The 20,585-nt window shown below is 41.5% G+C and overlaps 1 protein-coding gene across 1 annotated transcript in view; it reads right to left on the reverse strand.

Moving 5' to 3' along the window:
• Positions 1-500: 500 nt before the first annotated feature.
• The window catches only part of LOC117506366 (TLC domain-containing protein 4-B-like), a 59,467-nt gene continuing 39,382 nt past the window's right edge, over positions 501-20,585 (reverse strand). Inside the window, exon 7 of the mRNA XM_034165873.1 lies at positions 501-5,552. Coding sequence (XP_034021764.1) covers positions 5,234-5,552 — 319 coding nt within the window. The 3' untranslated portion in view covers positions 501-5,233. The remainder of the gene's footprint in view (positions 5,553-20,585) is intronic.

Raw genomic sequence — 20,585 nt, forward strand, 5'->3', positions numbered from 1 at the left:
CAGATGACAGCTGTGATGAGAAGCTGTGTGCAGCTAAAGACCATAAGCTGCAACAGAAACCCTGTCCATCAATGAAAGAGTGGAGTAAGAAGTCCAGCTGTAGAGGCCTGCCTACTGTCCAAAACAGCTATAATAGTAAGTCCCTTCAGCTGCTCCCTTGTTTGCACTCGGGGTCACCACAGCAAATCCAAGGTGGATCTGCATGTTGAATTGGCACCGGTTTTACGCCGGATGCCCTTCCTGACGCAATGTCTAATCAGCATCTTGATATGCCACAGTTGTGAGGGGGACTGGATTATCTCAGCAAAGGAGAAGTGCACAGATTTAGACACATTTGTGAACAAGATTTGAGAGAAATAGGTCTTGTCTGTATATAGAAAATGTTTTAGATATTTGAGTTCAGCTCATGAAAAATGGGTGCAAAAAAACAAGTGTTGTCTGTTTTTGTTCAGCAGTGTGCGTATATATATCCCATTTCCCAAATCATAATACAGATATTTTCAGTTAATTTGGCATTTATTGTAAAGAATACATGAAAACGTAAAGAACATATTTAGTCTTCAACAATACATTCATAGAATGTTACTAAACACTCTGACCCGTCTTCAATATAACATTCAGAACAGAAATTATGCCAAATTACGAGCAGTTTGACCAGATAAATGTGCCATGTGACCTGGAAGCATGGCACCAACTTGGTTTTAAGTCTAATTTTCTTGGATTAATAAAATAAAGACAATGGTATGTATATTGTGAAAAATGCACAGATGATTAATGTTGATTAGAAACTGTCCTGATTGGTCTTCAAGTATTCCCTTCCTAGATATTTCTGTGCTGGATATTATACCATCACCATCGTCACCTGTGGAGTACATTATGTGGCACAGTACAATAAGAAACATTACGTACATGTACAGAGAACAAAAACAACAAAAAAAATCCTCCCGTAAATGTATACTGTTTACAGCGTGATCACCATGCAGTAACACATGCAGTTATAGACATGGGCAGAATGAAGACATGACTCCACAAGGACTCGTGTTCTTGCACGGTTTCTATTTGATTCTCTGGATCCTGAGAGAGTCATATCAAAGTCCATCCTTACAAATTTACTTTTGTCCCTGGCACCAAGCAGAATTAAAAGAAATCAAATTGGGAGAGTTAAGCTGTATTACGGAAAATGTCAGCAGGATGGTTAGGCTGGCATCATTTGCCTCAAAACAATCATGAAGACATCACCACAGTCAAATTATCTTAAGCACAGGCACAAATATATTTGACATTTTAAAATAGGCAAAAAGCAACACAAACACACTGGTTTTTGGCAATACCTCCACCAAGGACGCATCAGGTTTTATCAGCAGGATTCCTCACCAACGAGTGAATTTTGTGACCGAGGACCCCATCTTCACAATCTATGGGGCATGGTCTGAAGCACATAACGTGACTGCATTTAGGGCATTTCCTACTCCACTTTGGTATTCACAGAGTGCATATATGAGGAAGCAAAGAGGTTGCATTTAGTCAATTAATTAGTCTATCATGGTTGTAAAATGAATTACACCAACCAGAACATCATCCATCCTTCCCTTTAAGAGCTGGAGCTTCTGTGAGAGGTTTTCCTGGACAGTTAAGGGACATATGCAAACACATCAAATTAAACAAATGAAAATCAGCCACCAAAGCTCCCTGAGGTGAAGCAGTGAGGTCAAAATTTTGTATTTTTTACATTACGGATTACTTTTATTTCATTAAATGGTTGTTTTCATTTCAGTTTTGTGTGTAACCTCATTTTTGTTGGTCTACAGGAGAATTCAATGCAACATCCTTCATGCTCTAAAAGGTAGCCTGCCTACGACACAGCAAAGTTAAGACCGCTATAATCAACAGTGTTTGCACATCGTCGCATGTTTCAGCGCTCAACAGACAATGGGGAAGGAATGCAAACAATCACTGCATACCTTTAGACCTCCAAGGTTTTGTAATTCCATGTCGGCATTGAGCTGAATAAAGGTGTTTTCACACTCAAAACAGCTTATAACTGTCCGAATACCAAGCTTGATCGGTTTGTCATTTTTCTGTTAGAATTTTGTATGGATCAGGAACAGGTTTTAGTCCCTTACCAAAGCTTGGTGAGGTATTTTTGCTGAACTTTGGCACCTTACGCATTGAAACATTTAACATAATTTTGTCTGTCTATAGAATCAAGTTAAGATTCAAATACTACCCACAATGGCACGCTTGGCTGTTGTGTTGACAGCCAGTGTCATGTGCGTGCGCAAAAATGAAGTCACTTTCAGAATCCCTGAATTCTCCTATAGTGCATCCGCTTTCTGCTGCCTCATGTTGGCAATTCACCAGCACTGTATGTGACCTTGCCATATTTTAAGACTAACATGGTCACTTGCCTTAAGGGCCTTTTCCATTCGTGTTGCAGGGATTAAAACATTCTGGCTTGAAAGTAAGGATGTTCCAAACTCAAATTCATGTTTCCTCATTTTAACCTGGCTGTTTAAGACATGCAGATGGTAAGATCATAATTAAATTGTTAAAATATATATATAAAACATTTTGGAGGCATGCCAGGAAATTTTAAAATAATTATTTCATCAAGAGCATTTTGGGTTTTGGCAGAGGAATTAACCCAAATGAATGCTTGTCCCATTATAATTTCAAACCCGTCTGTTAAAGACCGAACATCACATTCAACAGACAGACATGGAAAATACATATAATAACCCCCCCACCAAGACTTTTTTTTTTAAACTTGAGATGTTCACGCCAACTAAATACCAACTGTGAAACGCCAACTGTGAAACCCAAAATAAAAAAAAAAGTTTAACAAAAGTCAATAACAGGGCGTACTTTTAAAAGCTACCAACCTGCTTCTGAAAACAGAGAGAAGCGTTTGATGTACAGCTTGTACAAAGATACATTTACAATTAAAATTCTGAATGCATAACAATAATAAAGAGATCACGACTTTGAATTCAAAGATTTCACATGCCACCTCACAAACGCTTGAAGTGAGCTGTTCCTTTTCTTGCCATTTTGTCATCCTAAAAACTGCTTGATGCGTAAGAAACGCATCCATTTGAATTGGCAACTTTCCTGCCTGTTCATGTCCAAAAAGAAAAATAACACTGAAAATGTGCTGCAAGCACATGAATGATGCAGACATTCAGATTCAATTGCCGATTTTTAACAATATATAAAATAATGAAGAATGTTTTTTGCCACAATAATCCACATGATGAATTTTACCTGCTTGTGAAAAATCCAATCCATCATGGTTGATGCAAACCAAACCACATAGCTTCTTCTTGTTGCCAACAAATACATGACTTTGTACATATAAACTTTGATCAATACTAGAGCCTGGCCGTTATGGATTTTTTTTTTTTGGGGGGGGGGGGGGGGGAGGGGGGGATATGAGGATGATACCGAAATATCTACCAATTTATACATCAACAATGGTAACGATTCCTAATATTTTGTTATCACGCCCTTGTAACAAAGAAATGCAACTGAGGCTTGATGGTTTACAGCTTAAACATGAACGTGAATTATGAATAACGATAAATATAACCAACAACCGACCAAAGTACATCACCCCGCCGTCATTTGGATTGGCAGCTGCCATGTCGCATCAGTCAGCATTTGCATACAATAGAGTTCTTGTCTATTTGAGCCCCACCTACCACAGCAACCACTTGTCTGTCATCGTTATAAAACACCCACTCTGATTGAAAATGAACAGCAATTGGTCGCTTTGCCCCCATCTATGGTAGCTAATGTGACCGATGGTGATGGGGGTCCCAGCCATGCTTGACAGCTTTGTAAACAATGCTGTCACACTGCTCTTTCTGTTGGACAACATTTCACACCATTTCAAACAGCCAAAGTGTTTTTCTGTGTTATTTGGTAAAATAAAAGCTTTTATATTGGCAAAAATAACGACGTTACCGATACGAAAGGATCATGTTGTCTCTAACCAATACCCGATGATGGATGCTGGAGGCAGGGTGGAAAGTTGGCAGCTCTGACTGTGGTGCCACATCATGAACAAAACAAGAAAAGCAATCTGTTGCCTTTTCTTTCTTTTTTGATTAGTTGTTTCTCCACAACATGAAGAAGAATTCATTGGAACCCTGATTTCAATTCTAAACATGCACTGCACAATGTGAAATAAGTAAAACATTGATATCTCTAACATATTTTCATCTCTGTGGTCATATTTTATGATGCATTTGGGCACTCAGTGAAATAACATTTTATCAACATTAAATCATGTGGATTTATAAATATGTCAACTGTTGCTTAAAAATATATATACGTATTATATATATTTTACAGAAAATGAAATATTTGCATTGCTTAATGACAGCGTACAAACAGCACTGACATTCAGGTTCCCTTTTACACTCAAAGGTACTTTATACATCATTCTCCTTTTAATTAGAAATGATTTGCAACAACTTCTCTCTATTCTAAAAACTCAAAAATATAACCCATCGTACCAGTGTCGCTTCAGCTCTACATTATTTAAAGTAATACATCCTATGAAATCCCTTTAAACTTCTTCAAAACTCTGAAAGAAATGTCTTGACTGGATGATGGCGCCCGAGTGAAGAACCGGTTTATTCAGATCCTCTTTAATTAAAATTGTTGGAAACTGCTCTCATCCCTGGCAAACCAGTGTTTAGATTTACTTGGGGGGAAATGAGGTGCTGGTACCCACTCCTATATTAGGCTCAAACAAAACTTATATGTATTGAACCTTACTACTTTGATGTTCCTTTAAATCATTCCTATGTCACAAATTAATGACATGAGGGATTATAAGAATCAGAAGTTGGTTCCAAGCAATCATAAAAAAGAATGTCTTTTGAGGAGCTGCAAGTATGATGAACGTAAACATTTTTTGACATTTTGTCTTTAGGATAGTCTTATGTCCCAGAAGGAGCTATTGGTTGAAGTAGCAAATTGTTTGAGAAAAATAATCGGCCATGCACTTGGAGTATTGCTAGTTCATTTGATGGCATAGTGATGGCCAATAAAGTGGTCCATCGGCTTACATCTCAGCAACTGTGCCCACTTTTTACCTGGTTCCAGTAATGCCGTTCTTCCTGTGTTAACTGCTACTTGTCTCTCGGGTCTAAATTTTGGCTCACCAGTGCACTGAGTGGTGTGGTCCATTTCCTTTTGTTTCTTTTGTGCAGACTTGGCTTCCTTAATCCATCTTGCCATTCTCCTGAGGTGCATCGGCTTTCCTCCGGCGTGCCGAGCGTAGAACTTTGTAGCAGCCACGGGCAATCTTGTGCATCCACATAATGTTCATGATGTCCAAGCAGATACTGGAGCAGATCCAGGCTACACGGCCACCCCAGGGCACCAGGTAGAAGGCTTCGGTGCCATACACCATATACATACGACTGTAGTAGACTGGCATGACAGCAATGCGTACCAGGAAAAAGACAACTGCCATGGCAACGCCATTTGCCATGTTAGGCCGGGAGGACTTGGGGTAACCTAATACCTCAAAGAACCAGCTGAAACACAACACAGTTGAGAAAATGGTGAGCAATGAAAATAAGCCAGTATTTTAGTAAACAAAGTGTACAGTAACTAAAGCTCCTCAGCCAGTATGACAAAGGAGTTTGGGGGGTACATCATACCCTTTTTGAGTGTGGAGTTCAGCTTATCTTACACACAAGTATTGATTATTGAATATTTTGCAACAAGATAACATGGTACAAAAAGAAAGAGAAAGCAAATATACAAGAGTTACTGCAAAGATCAACAACTAACAAATATAATTTGTTACTCATAATATAGATATTTTCTTGGAGCTTGTTCTGTTTATTTGAGGTCACCACTCTGGAGCACCTACTTTCATGTCACCAGACCTAGTATAAAACAGATTCCATTATGGAGCTCATAACCACCACAGGCAGGTAGTACCCCCACCCAGTGGGACATACGTGCAGTGAGAGGACCAGTACTCCACATCCCTAGGAGGTAAGAAGTGGCCATAGGAACTGACACACAACCAAGAAGTGAATAACCACCTCACACACCGGCCAAACCAACTCTGACCAAGACAAAGACTCCCAGTCACGACACACAGGACCCAAAACCCTACTGTTCGCTTTGTCCTAAAGATCTCTTCAGAGGATCTTTAGGTACTGCTGGAATTACTTTGTGTCAAACAAAGGGGTACTTAAGAAGACTAACCCCCAATCTCAATTCTCTTTTGTACCCCTTTCCCTTGGCCCTACCCCTTCGCCTTACCCCTTTAAAACAAAGGGTATTCCTCTAGCCCTATGAATCGAGACACCCCTCCGCCTTGGGGGGGGGGGGGGGGGACTGCCCGTCTCAAACTGCCGTCTTCACTTCACATGTTGTAACATGCCCAGCTCGTCAACCATTCGGAAGATTCAGACGGCTTTTGGTGGCTTTTCAGTCGTGTGACTATCCGAGAAATTGTGGACAAGCAAACATGTCAGGGCATGGCGCTGTTGCTGCACCATCAGCTTCGTGCCGATGAATTTCGCCGCCACTCTTTTCATGGCAAAATCTTCTTTCACAGTGGAATGTGCCGAAAAAGTGCTGATGTCCACCTCTTCCGCAATTTCTCGGATAATCACACAACAGTCCCACATCACCACAACGTTCACTTTGGAAATGATCCGGTCGTTTCAGTGTGTTGATGCCGATCGGAGCGTGGCTCGCTCTCCATCGTTGTGCAGCCATCTTTAAACCAGTTGTACCGCTCCTTAATCTGTGTGATGCCCAGAGGATCGTCACCGAAAGCCATCTGAATAACCCGAATGGTTTCCACCTGGCTGTCGCCCAGTTTGTGGCAAAATTTGATGCAGTCGCGCTGCTCCAGTTGTTCCGCCATTTCCTTGCGAAGAAAAAACGACAAGAGACTCCACCCATCCTCACACAAAGGCTGCTTACAAGCAAATGATGCAACCGACAGGCGTGAAAAAAAAAAAAAATCACGCATGCGCATGAAGGTTCAAGGTTTGCTCATGCAAGCACACGTGATTCAAATCCATCAGGTTTTTAAAAAAAATAAAAAGGTCGGATACTTTTCTAACAGACCTCGTACAGCTTTATTTACCAAAAAGTAATTCACCAGGTTTTTGCATGAACAATGAATCCACCATAGGTTCATAACAAACTGAAAATTCTTAGACATGTTTCTGAGAAACATCATCAGCAAACATCATCTGAAGTACCAAATATTACAGTATCCTCTGCAAATATCCATTCGCTCAAACTATTTTGCAATTAAATAAAGTTATTGTTGACAAGTAATGTTAATCTGACGTTAGCTAAGCTGGCATGCCTTTAGTGCAGTCTTCTTGCGAGTTCAATGGTGGCTGGCAAATGTGTTTGTGCAATACTGCCACCAACTGGACAGGAAAGTTTTCCAGCAAACTGACAAAGCAGCACACAGCATTAATACTGCTTGATATATTATATTATATTATATTATATATATATATATATATATATATATATATATATATACACACACATATACAGTGAGGACAATCAAAAAAAAAAAAATCCGGAAATCATAACGTATGATTTTTTTAATAATATATTTTTATGTTACTGCTGCAAATAAGTATTTGAACACCTGTGAAAACCAATGTTAATATTTGGTACAATAGCCTTTGTTTGCAATTACAGAGGTCAAACGTTTCCTGTAGTTTTTCACCAGGTTTGCACATACTGCAGCAGGGATTTTGGTCCATTCCTCCATACAGATCTTCTCCAAATCTTTCAGGCTTGCAGTTTCAGCTCCCTCCAAAGATTCTCTATTGCGTTCAGGTCTGGAGACTGGCCAGGCCACTCCAGGACCTTGAAATGCTTCTTACGGAGCCCCTCCATAGTTGCCCTGGCTGTGTGTTTGGGGTCATTGTCATGCTGGAAGATCCAGCCATGACCCATCTTCATTGCTCTTACTGAGGGAAGGAGGTTGTTTGCCAAAATCTCGCAATACACGACCCCATCCATCCTCCCTTTAATGCGGTGCAGTCGTCCTGTCCCCTTTGCAGAAGAGCACCCCCAGAGTACGATGTTTCCACCCCCCATGCTTCCCAGTTGGGATGGTTTTCTTGGGGTTGTTCTCATCCTCTAAACATGGTAAGAGGAGTTGATTCCAAAAAGCTCTATTCTGGTCTCATCTGACCACATGACCTTCTCCCATGCCTCCTCTGGATCATCCAGATGGTCACTGGTGAACTTCAAATGGGCCTGGACATGGATTTTAAACCATGACAGCATCATGTGTTACTAATGTAATCTTTGTGACTGTGGTCCCAGCTCTCTTCAGGCCATTGACCAGGTCCTCCTGTGTAGTTCTGAGCTTTCTCAGAATCATCCTTATCCCACAAAGTGAGATCTTGCATGGAATCCCAGACCGAGGGAGATTGACAGTCATCTTGTGTTTCTTCCACTTTCTAATAAATAATCATAACAGTTGTTGTCTTCAACCAAGCTGTTTGCCTATTGTCCTGTAGTCCATCCCAGCCTTGTGCAGGTCTACAGTTTTGTCCCTGGTGTCCTTAGACAGCTCTTTGGTCTTGGCTATGGTGGACAGGTTGTAGTGTGATTGACTGAGTGTGTGAACAGGTGTCTTTTATACAGGTAACAAGTTCAAACAGGTGCAATCAATACAGGTAAAGAGTGCAGAATAAGAGGGCTTCTTAAAGAAAAATCAACAGATCTGTGTGAGCCAGAATTCTTGCTGTTTGGTAGGGGTTAAAATCCTTATTTGCAACAGTAACATACAAATAAATTATTAAAAAAAAAAATCAAACATTGTGATTTCCGGATTTTTTTTTTTTTTTAGATTATGTCTCCCACAACACACACACACACACACACACACACACACACACACACACACACACACACACACACACACACACACACACACACACACACACACACACACACACACACACACACACACACACACACACACACTTCTATGCAAAAGTTTGGGCACCCCTGATAATTTTCATAATTTTTCATTGGTTGTCTGGATCAGATATTTTAATGAAATATATCATATAGCAGACAAACACACTGATATTTGAGAAGTGAAATGAAATTTCTAGTATTTACAGAAGGTATGCAATAATTGTTTTAACAAAATTAGGCAGGTGCATAAATTTGGGAGCCCTTGTCATTTTATTAATTTGAATACATTTAGCACTAATTACTGGAGCACAAAATTGGTTTGGTAAGCTCACTGACCCTTGACCTCCTTACACATGTGAATCCAATCATGAGAAAGGGTATTTAAGGTAGCCATTTGCAAATGTTTCCCCTCTTTGCATCTGTTCCAATGAGTGGCAACATGGGAGCCTCTAAACAACTCTCAAATGGCCTGGAAACAAAGATTGTTCAACAACCTGGTTTAGGGGAAGGATACAAAAAGCTATTTCAGACATTTCAGCTGTCAGTTTCCACTGTGAGGAACATAGTGAGGAAATGGAAGATCGCAGGCACAGTACGAGTTAAGGCCCGAAGTGGCAGGCCAAGAAAAATCTAAGATAACCTGAAGCGAAGGATGGTGAGAACAGTCATAGTCAACCCACAGACCTGCTCCAAAGACCTACAACATGATCTTACTGCAGATAGTATCGCTGTGCATCGTTCAACTATACAGTACACTTTGCACAAGGAGATACTGTACAATGCTGTAATGCAGAGGAAACCTTTTCTGCGTAAACGCCAGAAACAGAGTCGCTTGAGGTATGCAAAATTGATTTGGACAAGCCAGCTTCATTTTGGAATAAGGTGCTGTGGACTGATGAAACTAAAATTGAGTTATTTGGACATAACACGAGGCGATATGCCTGGCTGAAAATGAACACAGCACTCCAAGAAAAACACTTGCTACCTACAGTAAAATTTGGAGGTGGTTCCATCATGCTGTGTGGCCAGTGCAGGTACTGGGAATCATGTTAAAGTTGAGGGTCACATGGATTCCAGTCAACATCAGCAGATTCTTGAGAACAATGTGCATGAATCAGTGACAAAGTTGAAGTTGTGCCAGGGCTGGATCTTTCAACAAGGCAATGACCCTAAACACTGCTCAAAATTTAAACTTATTTTCATTTATATAGCGCCAAATCACAACAGAGTTGCCTCAAAGTGCTTCACACAGGTAAGGTCTAACCTTACCAACCCCCAGAGCAACAGTGGTAAGGAAAAACTCCCTCTGAGGAAGAAACCTCAAGCAGACCAGACTCAAAGGGGTGACCCTCTGCTTGGGCCATGCTACAAACATAAATTACAGAACAATTCATGGACAAATATACAAGAAATGCTATTGGCGCACAGGACAGGAGGATCGCCAACACGAATACAACTCCCATCTCTGGATGGAGCTGAACCTTAAACAGAGAGAAAAAAACAGAATCAGGCATCAGAAAGACAAAAAAAATACTGTATAATTTGCCAGCATTAAACAGCAAGAAAAATAGAGAAATACTAAGGTGATCGCCGGCCACTAGCCCTAAACTTCACTAAAAGACCCAGAATTTAGGTAAAGTTGAGGCCGCGGCCCACTTCAATTACTAATAACATGAATTAAAAGAGTAAAAAGCGTAAAACAAAACTGCACCAGTATGCTAGCCATATGAAAGGGAAAATATGTGCGTCTTAAGTCTGGACTTAAGTCTCCACAGAATCTGACTGTTTTATTGACGCAGGGAGACCATTCCACAGAACAGGGGCATGATAAGAGAAAGCTCTGTGACCCGCAGACTTCTTGTTCACCTTAGGGACACAAAGTAGTGCTGCACCCTGAGAAGGTAAAGCCCGGGCTGGTACATAAGGTTTAATTAGGTCTGCTAGGTAGGGAGGTGCCAGTCCATGAATAATTTTATAGGTTAGTAGCAGAACCTTAAAATCTGATCTCACTGGGACAGGAAGCCAGTGAAGGGATGCTAAAATGGGTGTAATGTGGTCGAACTTTCTGCTTCGTGTCAAAAGTCTGGCTGCAGCATTCTGAACCAATTGGAGAGCCCTAATGCTAGACTGCGGTAAACCAGAAAATAGAACATTGCAGTAGTCCAATCTAGAAGAGACAAATGCATGGATCAGGGTCTCAGCATCAGCCATAGACAGGATGGGACAAATCTTCGCTATATTTCGCAGGTGGAAGAAAGCAGTCCTAGTAATATTTCTAATGTGGAGGCCAAAGGATAACGAAGGATCAAAAATTACCCCAAGGTTCCTCACTTTGTCAGTGTGATGTATGACACACGAGCCGAGGCTGAGCGTTAACTGGTCAAAATGATGCCGATGTCTCACTGGACCAAGAACCATCATTTCAGTCTTATCAGAGTTTAAGAGTAGGAAGTTTCTAGACATCCAACTTCTCACTGCTGCAAGGCAATCTTCTAAGGATTTTATGTGAACGAGATTACCAGTAGTTATCGGCATGTATAACTGAGTATCATCTGCATAGCAGTAAAAGGTAATCCCAAAATGCCGCAGTATGTGCCCAAGGGGTGTTATATAAAGGGAGAAAAGCAGGGGGCCTAAGACAAACCCCTGTGGAACCCCAAATTTCATATCACTAAGGTTACAGGTAGTGTTACTGTACAAAACAGTGAGAATGACTGGTCAAGTATGACGTCAGCAATGCAAGGGAACTCCCAGTAATCCCAAAGTGATTTTCCAGCCTATCAAGTAGAATATGATGATCCGCTGTATCAAATGCAGCACTGAGATCTAACAGCAACAGAACCGTAGTGGTGTCCGAATACATTGTAAGCAGAAGATCAGTCACCACTTTTGTGAGAGCCGTCTCTGTGGAATGATATTTTCTAAAAGCAGACTGCAGTGGCTCAAAGAGATTATTCTCAGTAAGATAGTCTAAGAGCTGCCATGACACCACTTTTTCCAGAATTTTAGAGAAAATTATAGATTTGATATCGGTCGATAGTTTGTCAATACACTAGGGTCAAGATTAGGTTTCTTAAGTAATGGTTTAATCACTGCAGATCTGCAACAGGAACAGATCCAGAAGTTAAAGAAAGATTAATAATTTCCAGCACGGTCGGCCCAAGAGTGGGCCACAGGTCCTTAAACAGTTTTGTTGGTATAGGATCAAATAAACAGGTTGTGCTTTTTGTTGACATTACGAGTTTAGTCAGCATGCCTAGTGAGATACTGTCAAATTCTGTAAATCTAGGTAATACCTCAGTAGTGGCACCCACATCAATAGCAGGGTGTAGTGGCTGGATTAAGGCATGCTGGGATATGTTTAACCTGATGTCTTCTATTTTTCTTCCCAAAGTAATCCAGGAAATCTTGTGCTGTAAAACGAGAGCGAACTACAGGTGGCTGTCCATGCAAAAGTGTTGCCACCGTGTCAAACAAGAACTTTGAGTTATGCTTGTTTTTGTTCATCAAATCAGAGAAGTAAGTCTGCTTTGTAGCCAATAATGCATGCTTATAGTCTAAGATAGCATCATGCCACGCAAGGTGAAATACTTCTAATTTTGAACGACGCTATTTCCATTCTAGACCTCTTGCTTTATGCTTGAGGTCACGCAGATAATCACTGAACCAAGGTAACTGCGATTTGGGGGAGTGTGGTTTTAACACAGGTGGTGCAATCATGTCGAGTGTAGTTTTGAGCACTGAGTTTAAACTATCCACAAGTCTGTCTACTGACTGGGTATTTGTCAAATGTGAAGCTAAGACATCAGGCAGTCTATCTTCGAGTTCAGTCTTAGTTGAGGAGTTGATGCATCGCCGTAATGATATATAAGGTTGTTGTTCCACTAAACACGGCAGCGAAACTGTAAACTTAATAAATTGTGAGTGATCAGACACCACTGATGTAAGAGGCATGATGTCAATATTCGTGACAGCAATACCACGTGGGAGAACCAGATCCAGGGTATTTCTACTAATGTGCGTCAAATCCCGAGTGCATTGCCGAAAATCCTAATGCATCCACAATTTCCATAAATGATTTGCAGAGGGGATCAGAAGGCTTATTTATATCAATGTTAATGTCACCAATGATCAGAATGTTATCTACACTAGTTGACAAGTTAGAGATGAACGGACCAAATTCATCTAAGAATTCAGAATATGGGCCAGGAGGCCTATATACAGTGACAAAGTAATACGACTGATTTGTATTCTTCTGACCTTGGCAATGTATATAATATCCTGAGCAGAGCGGAGAATCAGATGCTCAAACGAGTGATATTTGTAACCCCCAACAGCTAATAAGCTAAACCTAGATTTATAAATAAGAGCAACACCCCCGCCTTGCTTCGCACCACGAGGGACGTGACTAAATGTATATGCTGGTGGGCAGGCCTCATTTAAGGGGAGGACAGCTGTAGGTTTAAGCCAGGTTTCACATAGCCCAATCCTATCTAAGTGATGATCAATAATTAGATAATTGATCAACAATGATTTTGAGGACAGTGATCTTATGTTAATGAGACCCAGTCTAAGGACCTCAGTGGGGTTGACAGTTGAACTGTTTGGGTTTAGGGGTGGTTCCAGAGTAGCATATATAAGATGCCTACAAGTAGGTTTAGGTTTAAGACATTCCACGCGCGTTGTAGGTAGCAGACACGAAATCTTTGCTATTGCTGGAACAACCACTGGGCCATCCTCAATTTCAACATCATCCAATATAGTAATGGGTATTAAGTTTGGAAAGCATATCCCTCTATGATTTTTATGGACACGACTACAGAAGCAGGCCACAGTCTCAACTTGTTGCAATTCCCTCCCTGGCAAATAAACTGCACCATCACCATAGTGGATTTTCTGCACTAAATTCCCCGCTAAGCTAATGGATTCTACACCCACATTTGTCATAAGCCTTGCAGGGTCTAATTTCATGTAATCCCCAAAATCTACTAAGGCATTCATGCAGCGGAACAAGCACAATGTTCTGGAATGGCCATCTCAGTCCCCAGACCTGAATATTATTGAAAATTTGTGGTGTGATTTTAAGCGGGCTGTCCATGCTCGAAAACCAACAAACCTGAGATGCTTTGTAAAGTGGAGAATCCAGACTCCCACTGGAAGCTATAGGCAGCAAATTTATCCAAATTTATGCACCTGCCTAATTTTGTTTAAAGAATTATTGCACACTGTTTCTAAATCATATAAACTTTATTTCACTTCTCAAATATCAGTGTGTTTGGCTGCTATATGATATATTTAACTAAAAGTGCTGATCCAAACAACCACTGATTTATAAAGGAAAATCATGGAAATCATCAGGGGTGCCCAAACTTTTATATACCACTGTATGTATATATAAATTGCTAGTACATCTAAGTAAAAGTCCTGCATTGAAAACATTACTTAAGTAAAAGTAGCATTAAAATATACTTAAAGCGTAAATGTTTGGTAGTTAGTTAGAATAGATTAAAGAACAAGCAACAATCTAGAATGTAGAAAGTAAGGGCGGAAATACTATTTGATTAAATTAATAGTCTACATGCCCCTGACAATCACAGAATAAGTTACAAACCAACTTATTCTGGTTTTCTTTTTTGTATTACTATAAAAAGAAAGGAAAAGAAAAACACAAGAAGTCTTAAAGGATATTGTAACACAAACATTTGGTCATACCGCCCAGCACTAATGACTACTTTTAGGAAGTGGGGATGCATAAACTGTTTGCTTGGGTGGCTGCCATCCACAAATCAGGACAGTTCCATGGTGTGGTGGATGCAGTGACACACACACACGATCAACAGGTTGGTTGTTGTTGGGGGTGTCCCACAGCAGCTTATACACAGGTTCTTGAAATGGAGCAATATCTCTATTTGGTAGAGTTCCTATTATATATATATATATATATATATATATATATATATATATATATATATATACACACATACATATATATACATACATATACGAGGTCTGTTAGAAAAGTATCCAACCTTTATTTTTTTTCAAAAACCATATGGATTTGAATCATGTGTGATTGCATCAGCCAAGCTTGAACCTTCGTGCGCATGCGTGAGTTTTTTCACACCTGTCGGTTGCGTCATTCACCTGTGAGCAGGCTTTGTGTGAGCACTGGTCCACCCCTCTCATCGGATTTTTATTGCGAATAAAATGTCTGAAGGATTTGGAGCTTTGCTGCATCAAATTCTTTCCTGAAACTGTGAGAGACCTCCAGGTGGACACCATTCGGAAAATTCAGATGGCTTTCAGGGACGATTTTATGGGGATTACACAGATTATGGAGTGTTCCAGCTGGTTTAAAGACCGCCCACAGCATCTGAGAGCATGGCGCGCTCCGAACGCCGATCGACAGGCTGAAGCAACCAGATCATTTCCAACGTGAAGGCTTTCTTGATCCTGGACGTTGTCTGACTTACACAATGGCAGAAGACGTGGACATCAGTACTTTTCCGGCACATTCCACTGTTACAGGAGTTTTTTTTCATGGAAAGAGGAGTGGAGGGATGTGCCACCGTGCCGCTCATGGCGCGGCACAAAACCACCTCCGTGTTGGTCTCACAGGACGGCTTTCAGACGGCTTTTCAGTCGTGTGACTATCCAAGAAATTGTGCATGAGCTGGACTTGCCCCAACATGTCCTGTGAGACTTCATCACGGTGTTGCTTTGCGCCATGCGGCTCCACCGCGACGCGCGGAATTCCTCTGCACGTCTGTCTCAATGTGCCGCAAAAGTGCTTATGTCCATGTCTTCTGCAATTCCTGTGCTATTCAGATGACTTCCCGGATCAACAGAGCGTCCAGTTTGGAAATGAACGGCACATTCCACTGTTACAGGAGTTTTTGTTATGGAAAGAGGAGCGGAGGAATGCGCCACCGTGCCGCTCATGGCGCGGCACAAAACCACCTCCGTGTTGGTCTGCATAGCGCAAAGCAATGCCGTGATGAAGCCTCACAGGACATGTTGGGGCATGTCCAGCTCATGCATAATTTCTCGGATAGTCACACGACTGAAAAGCCGTCTGAAAGCCGTCCTGTGAGACCAACACGGAGGTGGTTTTGTGGCGCATCCCTCCGCTCCTCTTTCCATGAAAAAACTCCTGTAACAGTGGAATGTGCCGAAAAAGTACTGATATCCACGTTTTCTGCCATTGTTGTGTAAGTCAGACGACGTCCCGGATCAACAAAGCCTTCATGTTGGAAATGATCTGGTTGTTTCAGCCTGTCGATCGGCACTCGGAGTGCGCCGCGCTCTCAGACGCTGTGGGCGGTCTTTAAACCGGCTGGAGCACTCCTTAATCTGTGTAATCCCCATAAAATCGTCCCTGAAAGCCATCTGAATTTTCCGAATGGTGTCCACCTGGAGGTCTCTCACAGTTTCTGGAAAAATTTGATGCAGCAAAGCGCCAAATCGTTCATTTTATTCGCAATAAAAATCAGACGAGAGGGTTGGACCAGTGCTCACTCAAAGCCTGCTCACAGGCGAATGACACAACCGACAGGCGTGAAAAAACTCAGGCATGCGCACGAAGGTTCAAGCTTGGCTGATGCAATCACACGTGATTCAATTCCATATGGTTTTTGAAAAAAAAATAAAAAGGTCGGATACTTTTCTAACAGACCTCGTATACACACACACACACATATATATACACACACACACATATATACATATATATATACATATATATATATATATATACACACACACACACACATACACACACACACACATATATACATATATATATACATATATATATATATATATATACACACACACACACACATACACACACACACACACACAGACAGAAGCAAAAAGTCCAAATGCTTTTGTGCAGTTTTCCATGTACTAAACACTGTATAAAATGGATTTTTGCTCACGTCAGACAAAGCATCCCACCTGATCGCAATGCATTTTCATTTAAAACTTCTCGCATGTACTGGACAGTCTGGATGTGCCCAGTGAGGTATGAAATGAAGTTCAGCACTGACACTCGCCAATTTGAAGAAAGTGGCTACCATATTTCCTCGATTGAAAGATGGGCCATTGATTTTTTTCAAACTGTAGACAGATCTGGCACCTAAACGAGGCAGGGCGTAATTCAAGGCCGTGATTATTAACAAAATGCTGTTTGCTGCAAGCATTGTAATATGGTGTTAAGTTTCACACCTAACAATGGGTGTGGGGAACCAAACCACTTTAGATCAGAGCCCTGTGCGTGGCTGCGAACCCATGCACGTGCTATATGACGGAGACCGCAAAGCGCTGTGATTTGTCACTACTCCAGTTTCACTTCTTCCTCTCCCGTCATCTTTTAATATTTTTTGCAGTGTGCACGCGGATAGCATTTTGATCATTGATCAAATACGTTTGGCAGAAAAGTCCACAAATATGACCAACTTTACAACATGGAGTCAGAAAAAGACGCGCAAATGACCCACAGTTCATAGACGAAATTGCACATTCCTGTAAAGTTGGTTTGGAGGCTGATGATTGAATAAAGAAGTGGAGCTTGTTGAGGGACAAATTAATCCAGAAAAAGCCGCTGTTACTGTGGTAAATTGCATTAAGACAAACACAGAACTTTAAAAGGGTCATGCGCACGTCAGCGTCATTGCGCAGTCATGGAGTTACGGAGATGGAGAAGGACAAATCAAGCTTTAGGATTTAAGGTACCACTCCACAGAGGACTTAGAAAAAAAACTGTGACGTGACCAAATGTAATCTTTTAAATGCACACAATGCCTGGCTCTTACTTAAAGTTGAGATGACACTTCAAAAATTAGGGAAAAACTGGCACAAATAGCAAAATATACATACAGTATAGTAAGTTGAAATTGTTTTTATTCATTATCACTGAAAAAAAAAAAGTTTGTACAGCTTCTCAGAAGTGTGTTTATTGGAAACCGCGCTTGCAGCACTCCTTCAGCGGTCACGTGATCCCGTGACATCACAGAATGGAGAGTCCCGTCTTTGTCTGTTCGATCGACAATAGGAACAGATGGACCTCAGCATGGACAGTGACGAGATCAAGAACTTTTCTGACTCCTCTTCAAGTGTGGATTATTTCTGACTTGGATCCTGAGATTGTCGCAGCAGTGATTAGACCCTGCAGATTGGAGCTGTATTTTTCGGACGAACATTCAAACCAGGAGCATTCTGGCAGCGAAAATAATGCAGACAGTGTTTATGGCGGAGCCGAAGCAGAGGCAAGAGACGTGCCAATTCTGATGGATTTTGAAAGGCTGCAGAATATGGAATGGTAAGGGAGGCTTTGATTTTTGTTGCTGCTGTTTATAATACTCTAATTACTGTATAGCATTTTTGATTCGAGCGTCTGTTTACCGCCTTTGTTATTGTTCCGGAGCCGCGACAGTGTAGCTATTACTTGCGGACCACCTTCATTACCTTCGGGTTTTTGCCGTTTGAGTGCCTGGCATTGCATTCATCCGTGTTTAGTTATGCTATTTTCACTAAAGAATAGGAAATAAACGGTGAAAGTTTCGAAAAAGATCGCCGAAAACAACAGTGAACGTGCCGGCGCTGTGTTTACTACGTAAGTTCCTTGACCATTTCAAGATTATTGTCAACATATTATTTGGGGTTGACATTTTATGTGTTCCTGTGAGTGGTGAGAACATGGAGACGGTAGAGGAAAGTGTCTGCTGTCGGGAGCAAATGCGTGTGTGCGAGCGGAGCAAGCGGCAGCCGGACATTTCGTGCATCACACAACTCCGCGGCTTTCGATCAATCTGCCTGGACTTGAAAAGGTTAAAACCTTTTGCCCTTGTGTTTGTGCAATATGCTGCGACACACTGGTCAGGCATATCGACAAACAAGTCCCTGAGAGCTGTGTTTAATCAAAGTTTCTGCCGCTAAACAAAGTGAAACAACGGCCGCCAGGCGCACAAGCCGATACAGTCTACACGTAGTGACATATTTTAGGCTTGGTGCTCAGCGGGAAGCTGGTCACGGGGCGTGCACATTTTTCAGTGGCGGGACGGTCAAATGTTATATATAACGGGAGAACCGCGTACACTTTCCTAAAACGTTTAGGTTGACCGAATTATATAACCTTTGTTACATGTAATAAGACTATGTTGTCTTTAAGTGTCATATCCACTTTAAGGCAGGCATTTATTTTTTTTAGATAAAGTTTTGGCCAGTCATTAAATGAGGCAGGTCAGACATTTAATCAAGGAAATACACAAGCATAATTTGTGCTGGGGATTCTCCTTAGATCATTCAGCACCTCCTAACTGTAACTACTTGTAATCTGTTAAACACATACAATGGATTTTGTCCATTTTATACATATAATGGATTTCAATTATAACAGACAAAATGTGCTGGTCCACCTGAATCAATTTTATGCAAGTTCTACTGTGTGTGTGTGTGTGTCTGTGTATTATATATAATATACACAGGTTTAAGACGGGCACTGCTCTGGGTATGGACTTGGTGGCAGCTGCGGTTGACACCTCTAAGATCAGGTGGATGTATGGGTCTGAGATGAAGGGAGTGGTGGGATCAATTTCAAATTATTTAATTTTATTTAGTACCAAATCACAACAAAGCTGCCTCAAGGCACTTCACATAACTAAGGTCTAACCTTACCAAGCCCTAGAGCAAGCACACAGGTGACAGTGGTAAGGAAAAACTCCCTCTGATGATAAAGGGAGAAAGACAACCTTTCTTAGAGGATAGGGTTCCCAAAACCCGTGCGCTGGGGTCTCAAATTAAAGAAAAAGACAGCCTCTTGTGTCATTTGGTCAAGGATGTTCATTTTGTGGAGTATTACCAGTTGCTATTGCCTGCTTGCTTGCATGATCAGATGGGGCATGAAGGCATAGAGTGGACACTGGGTCTATTGAGACAGAGATGATTTGGGGGATATGCATGGCAATGTTGAGCAAAGGGCAAAAAATGTCAGAGGTGTGTTCAGGAAGATGCCACAGCCCAGGATTCAGGCTCCCCAAATTCCATTTTTGGCCTCTTGACTGCTTCAGGCGGTTGCTGTGGCTTATACCACTCTGGAGTGTTTCACCGATGGCCACGAAAATGTACTGATGATGACAGACGTGTTTAAGTCTGGTCAGGCATTTGCAACATGGAATTAGAGAGCAGACACTGCGGTGAAAGTCATCCTAAAAGAGTGGTTTATGAAGTATGGGGTACTGGAGCACTTACATTTCGATCTGGTCAGGAATTTTAAAAGTTCAGTGATATCTGAATTCTGCAAGTTGTGTGGGGTGAAGAAAACCCGCACAACGCCACAGCACCCGCAAGGAAACCCACAGTGTGAGAGGCTCATTCGAACCCTACATGACTTCTTGCGTACCCTTCCCCCCGAACGGAAACATCATTGGCCAGAGCACTTGTCTGAGGTGGTGTACGCATATAATGTCACACCTCACTCTACCACACGGTACTTTGTGTTCAGAGTTCACCCCTACAATATGCCCCTACACCAGTGTACTGCGAGGTCAGGACCATGCGAAGGGTGATGAGCCAGACTGGTTGGTAGAACAACAAAAGCATCTTCAGGATGATCATGCGAGGGCAAGAGAGAGTGC

This window comes from Thalassophryne amazonica, chromosome 1 (genome assembly GCF_902500255.1).
Source record: "Thalassophryne amazonica chromosome 1, fThaAma1.1, whole genome shotgun sequence".
Lineage (NCBI taxonomy): Eukaryota > Metazoa > Chordata > Actinopteri > Batrachoidiformes > Batrachoididae > Thalassophryne > Thalassophryne amazonica.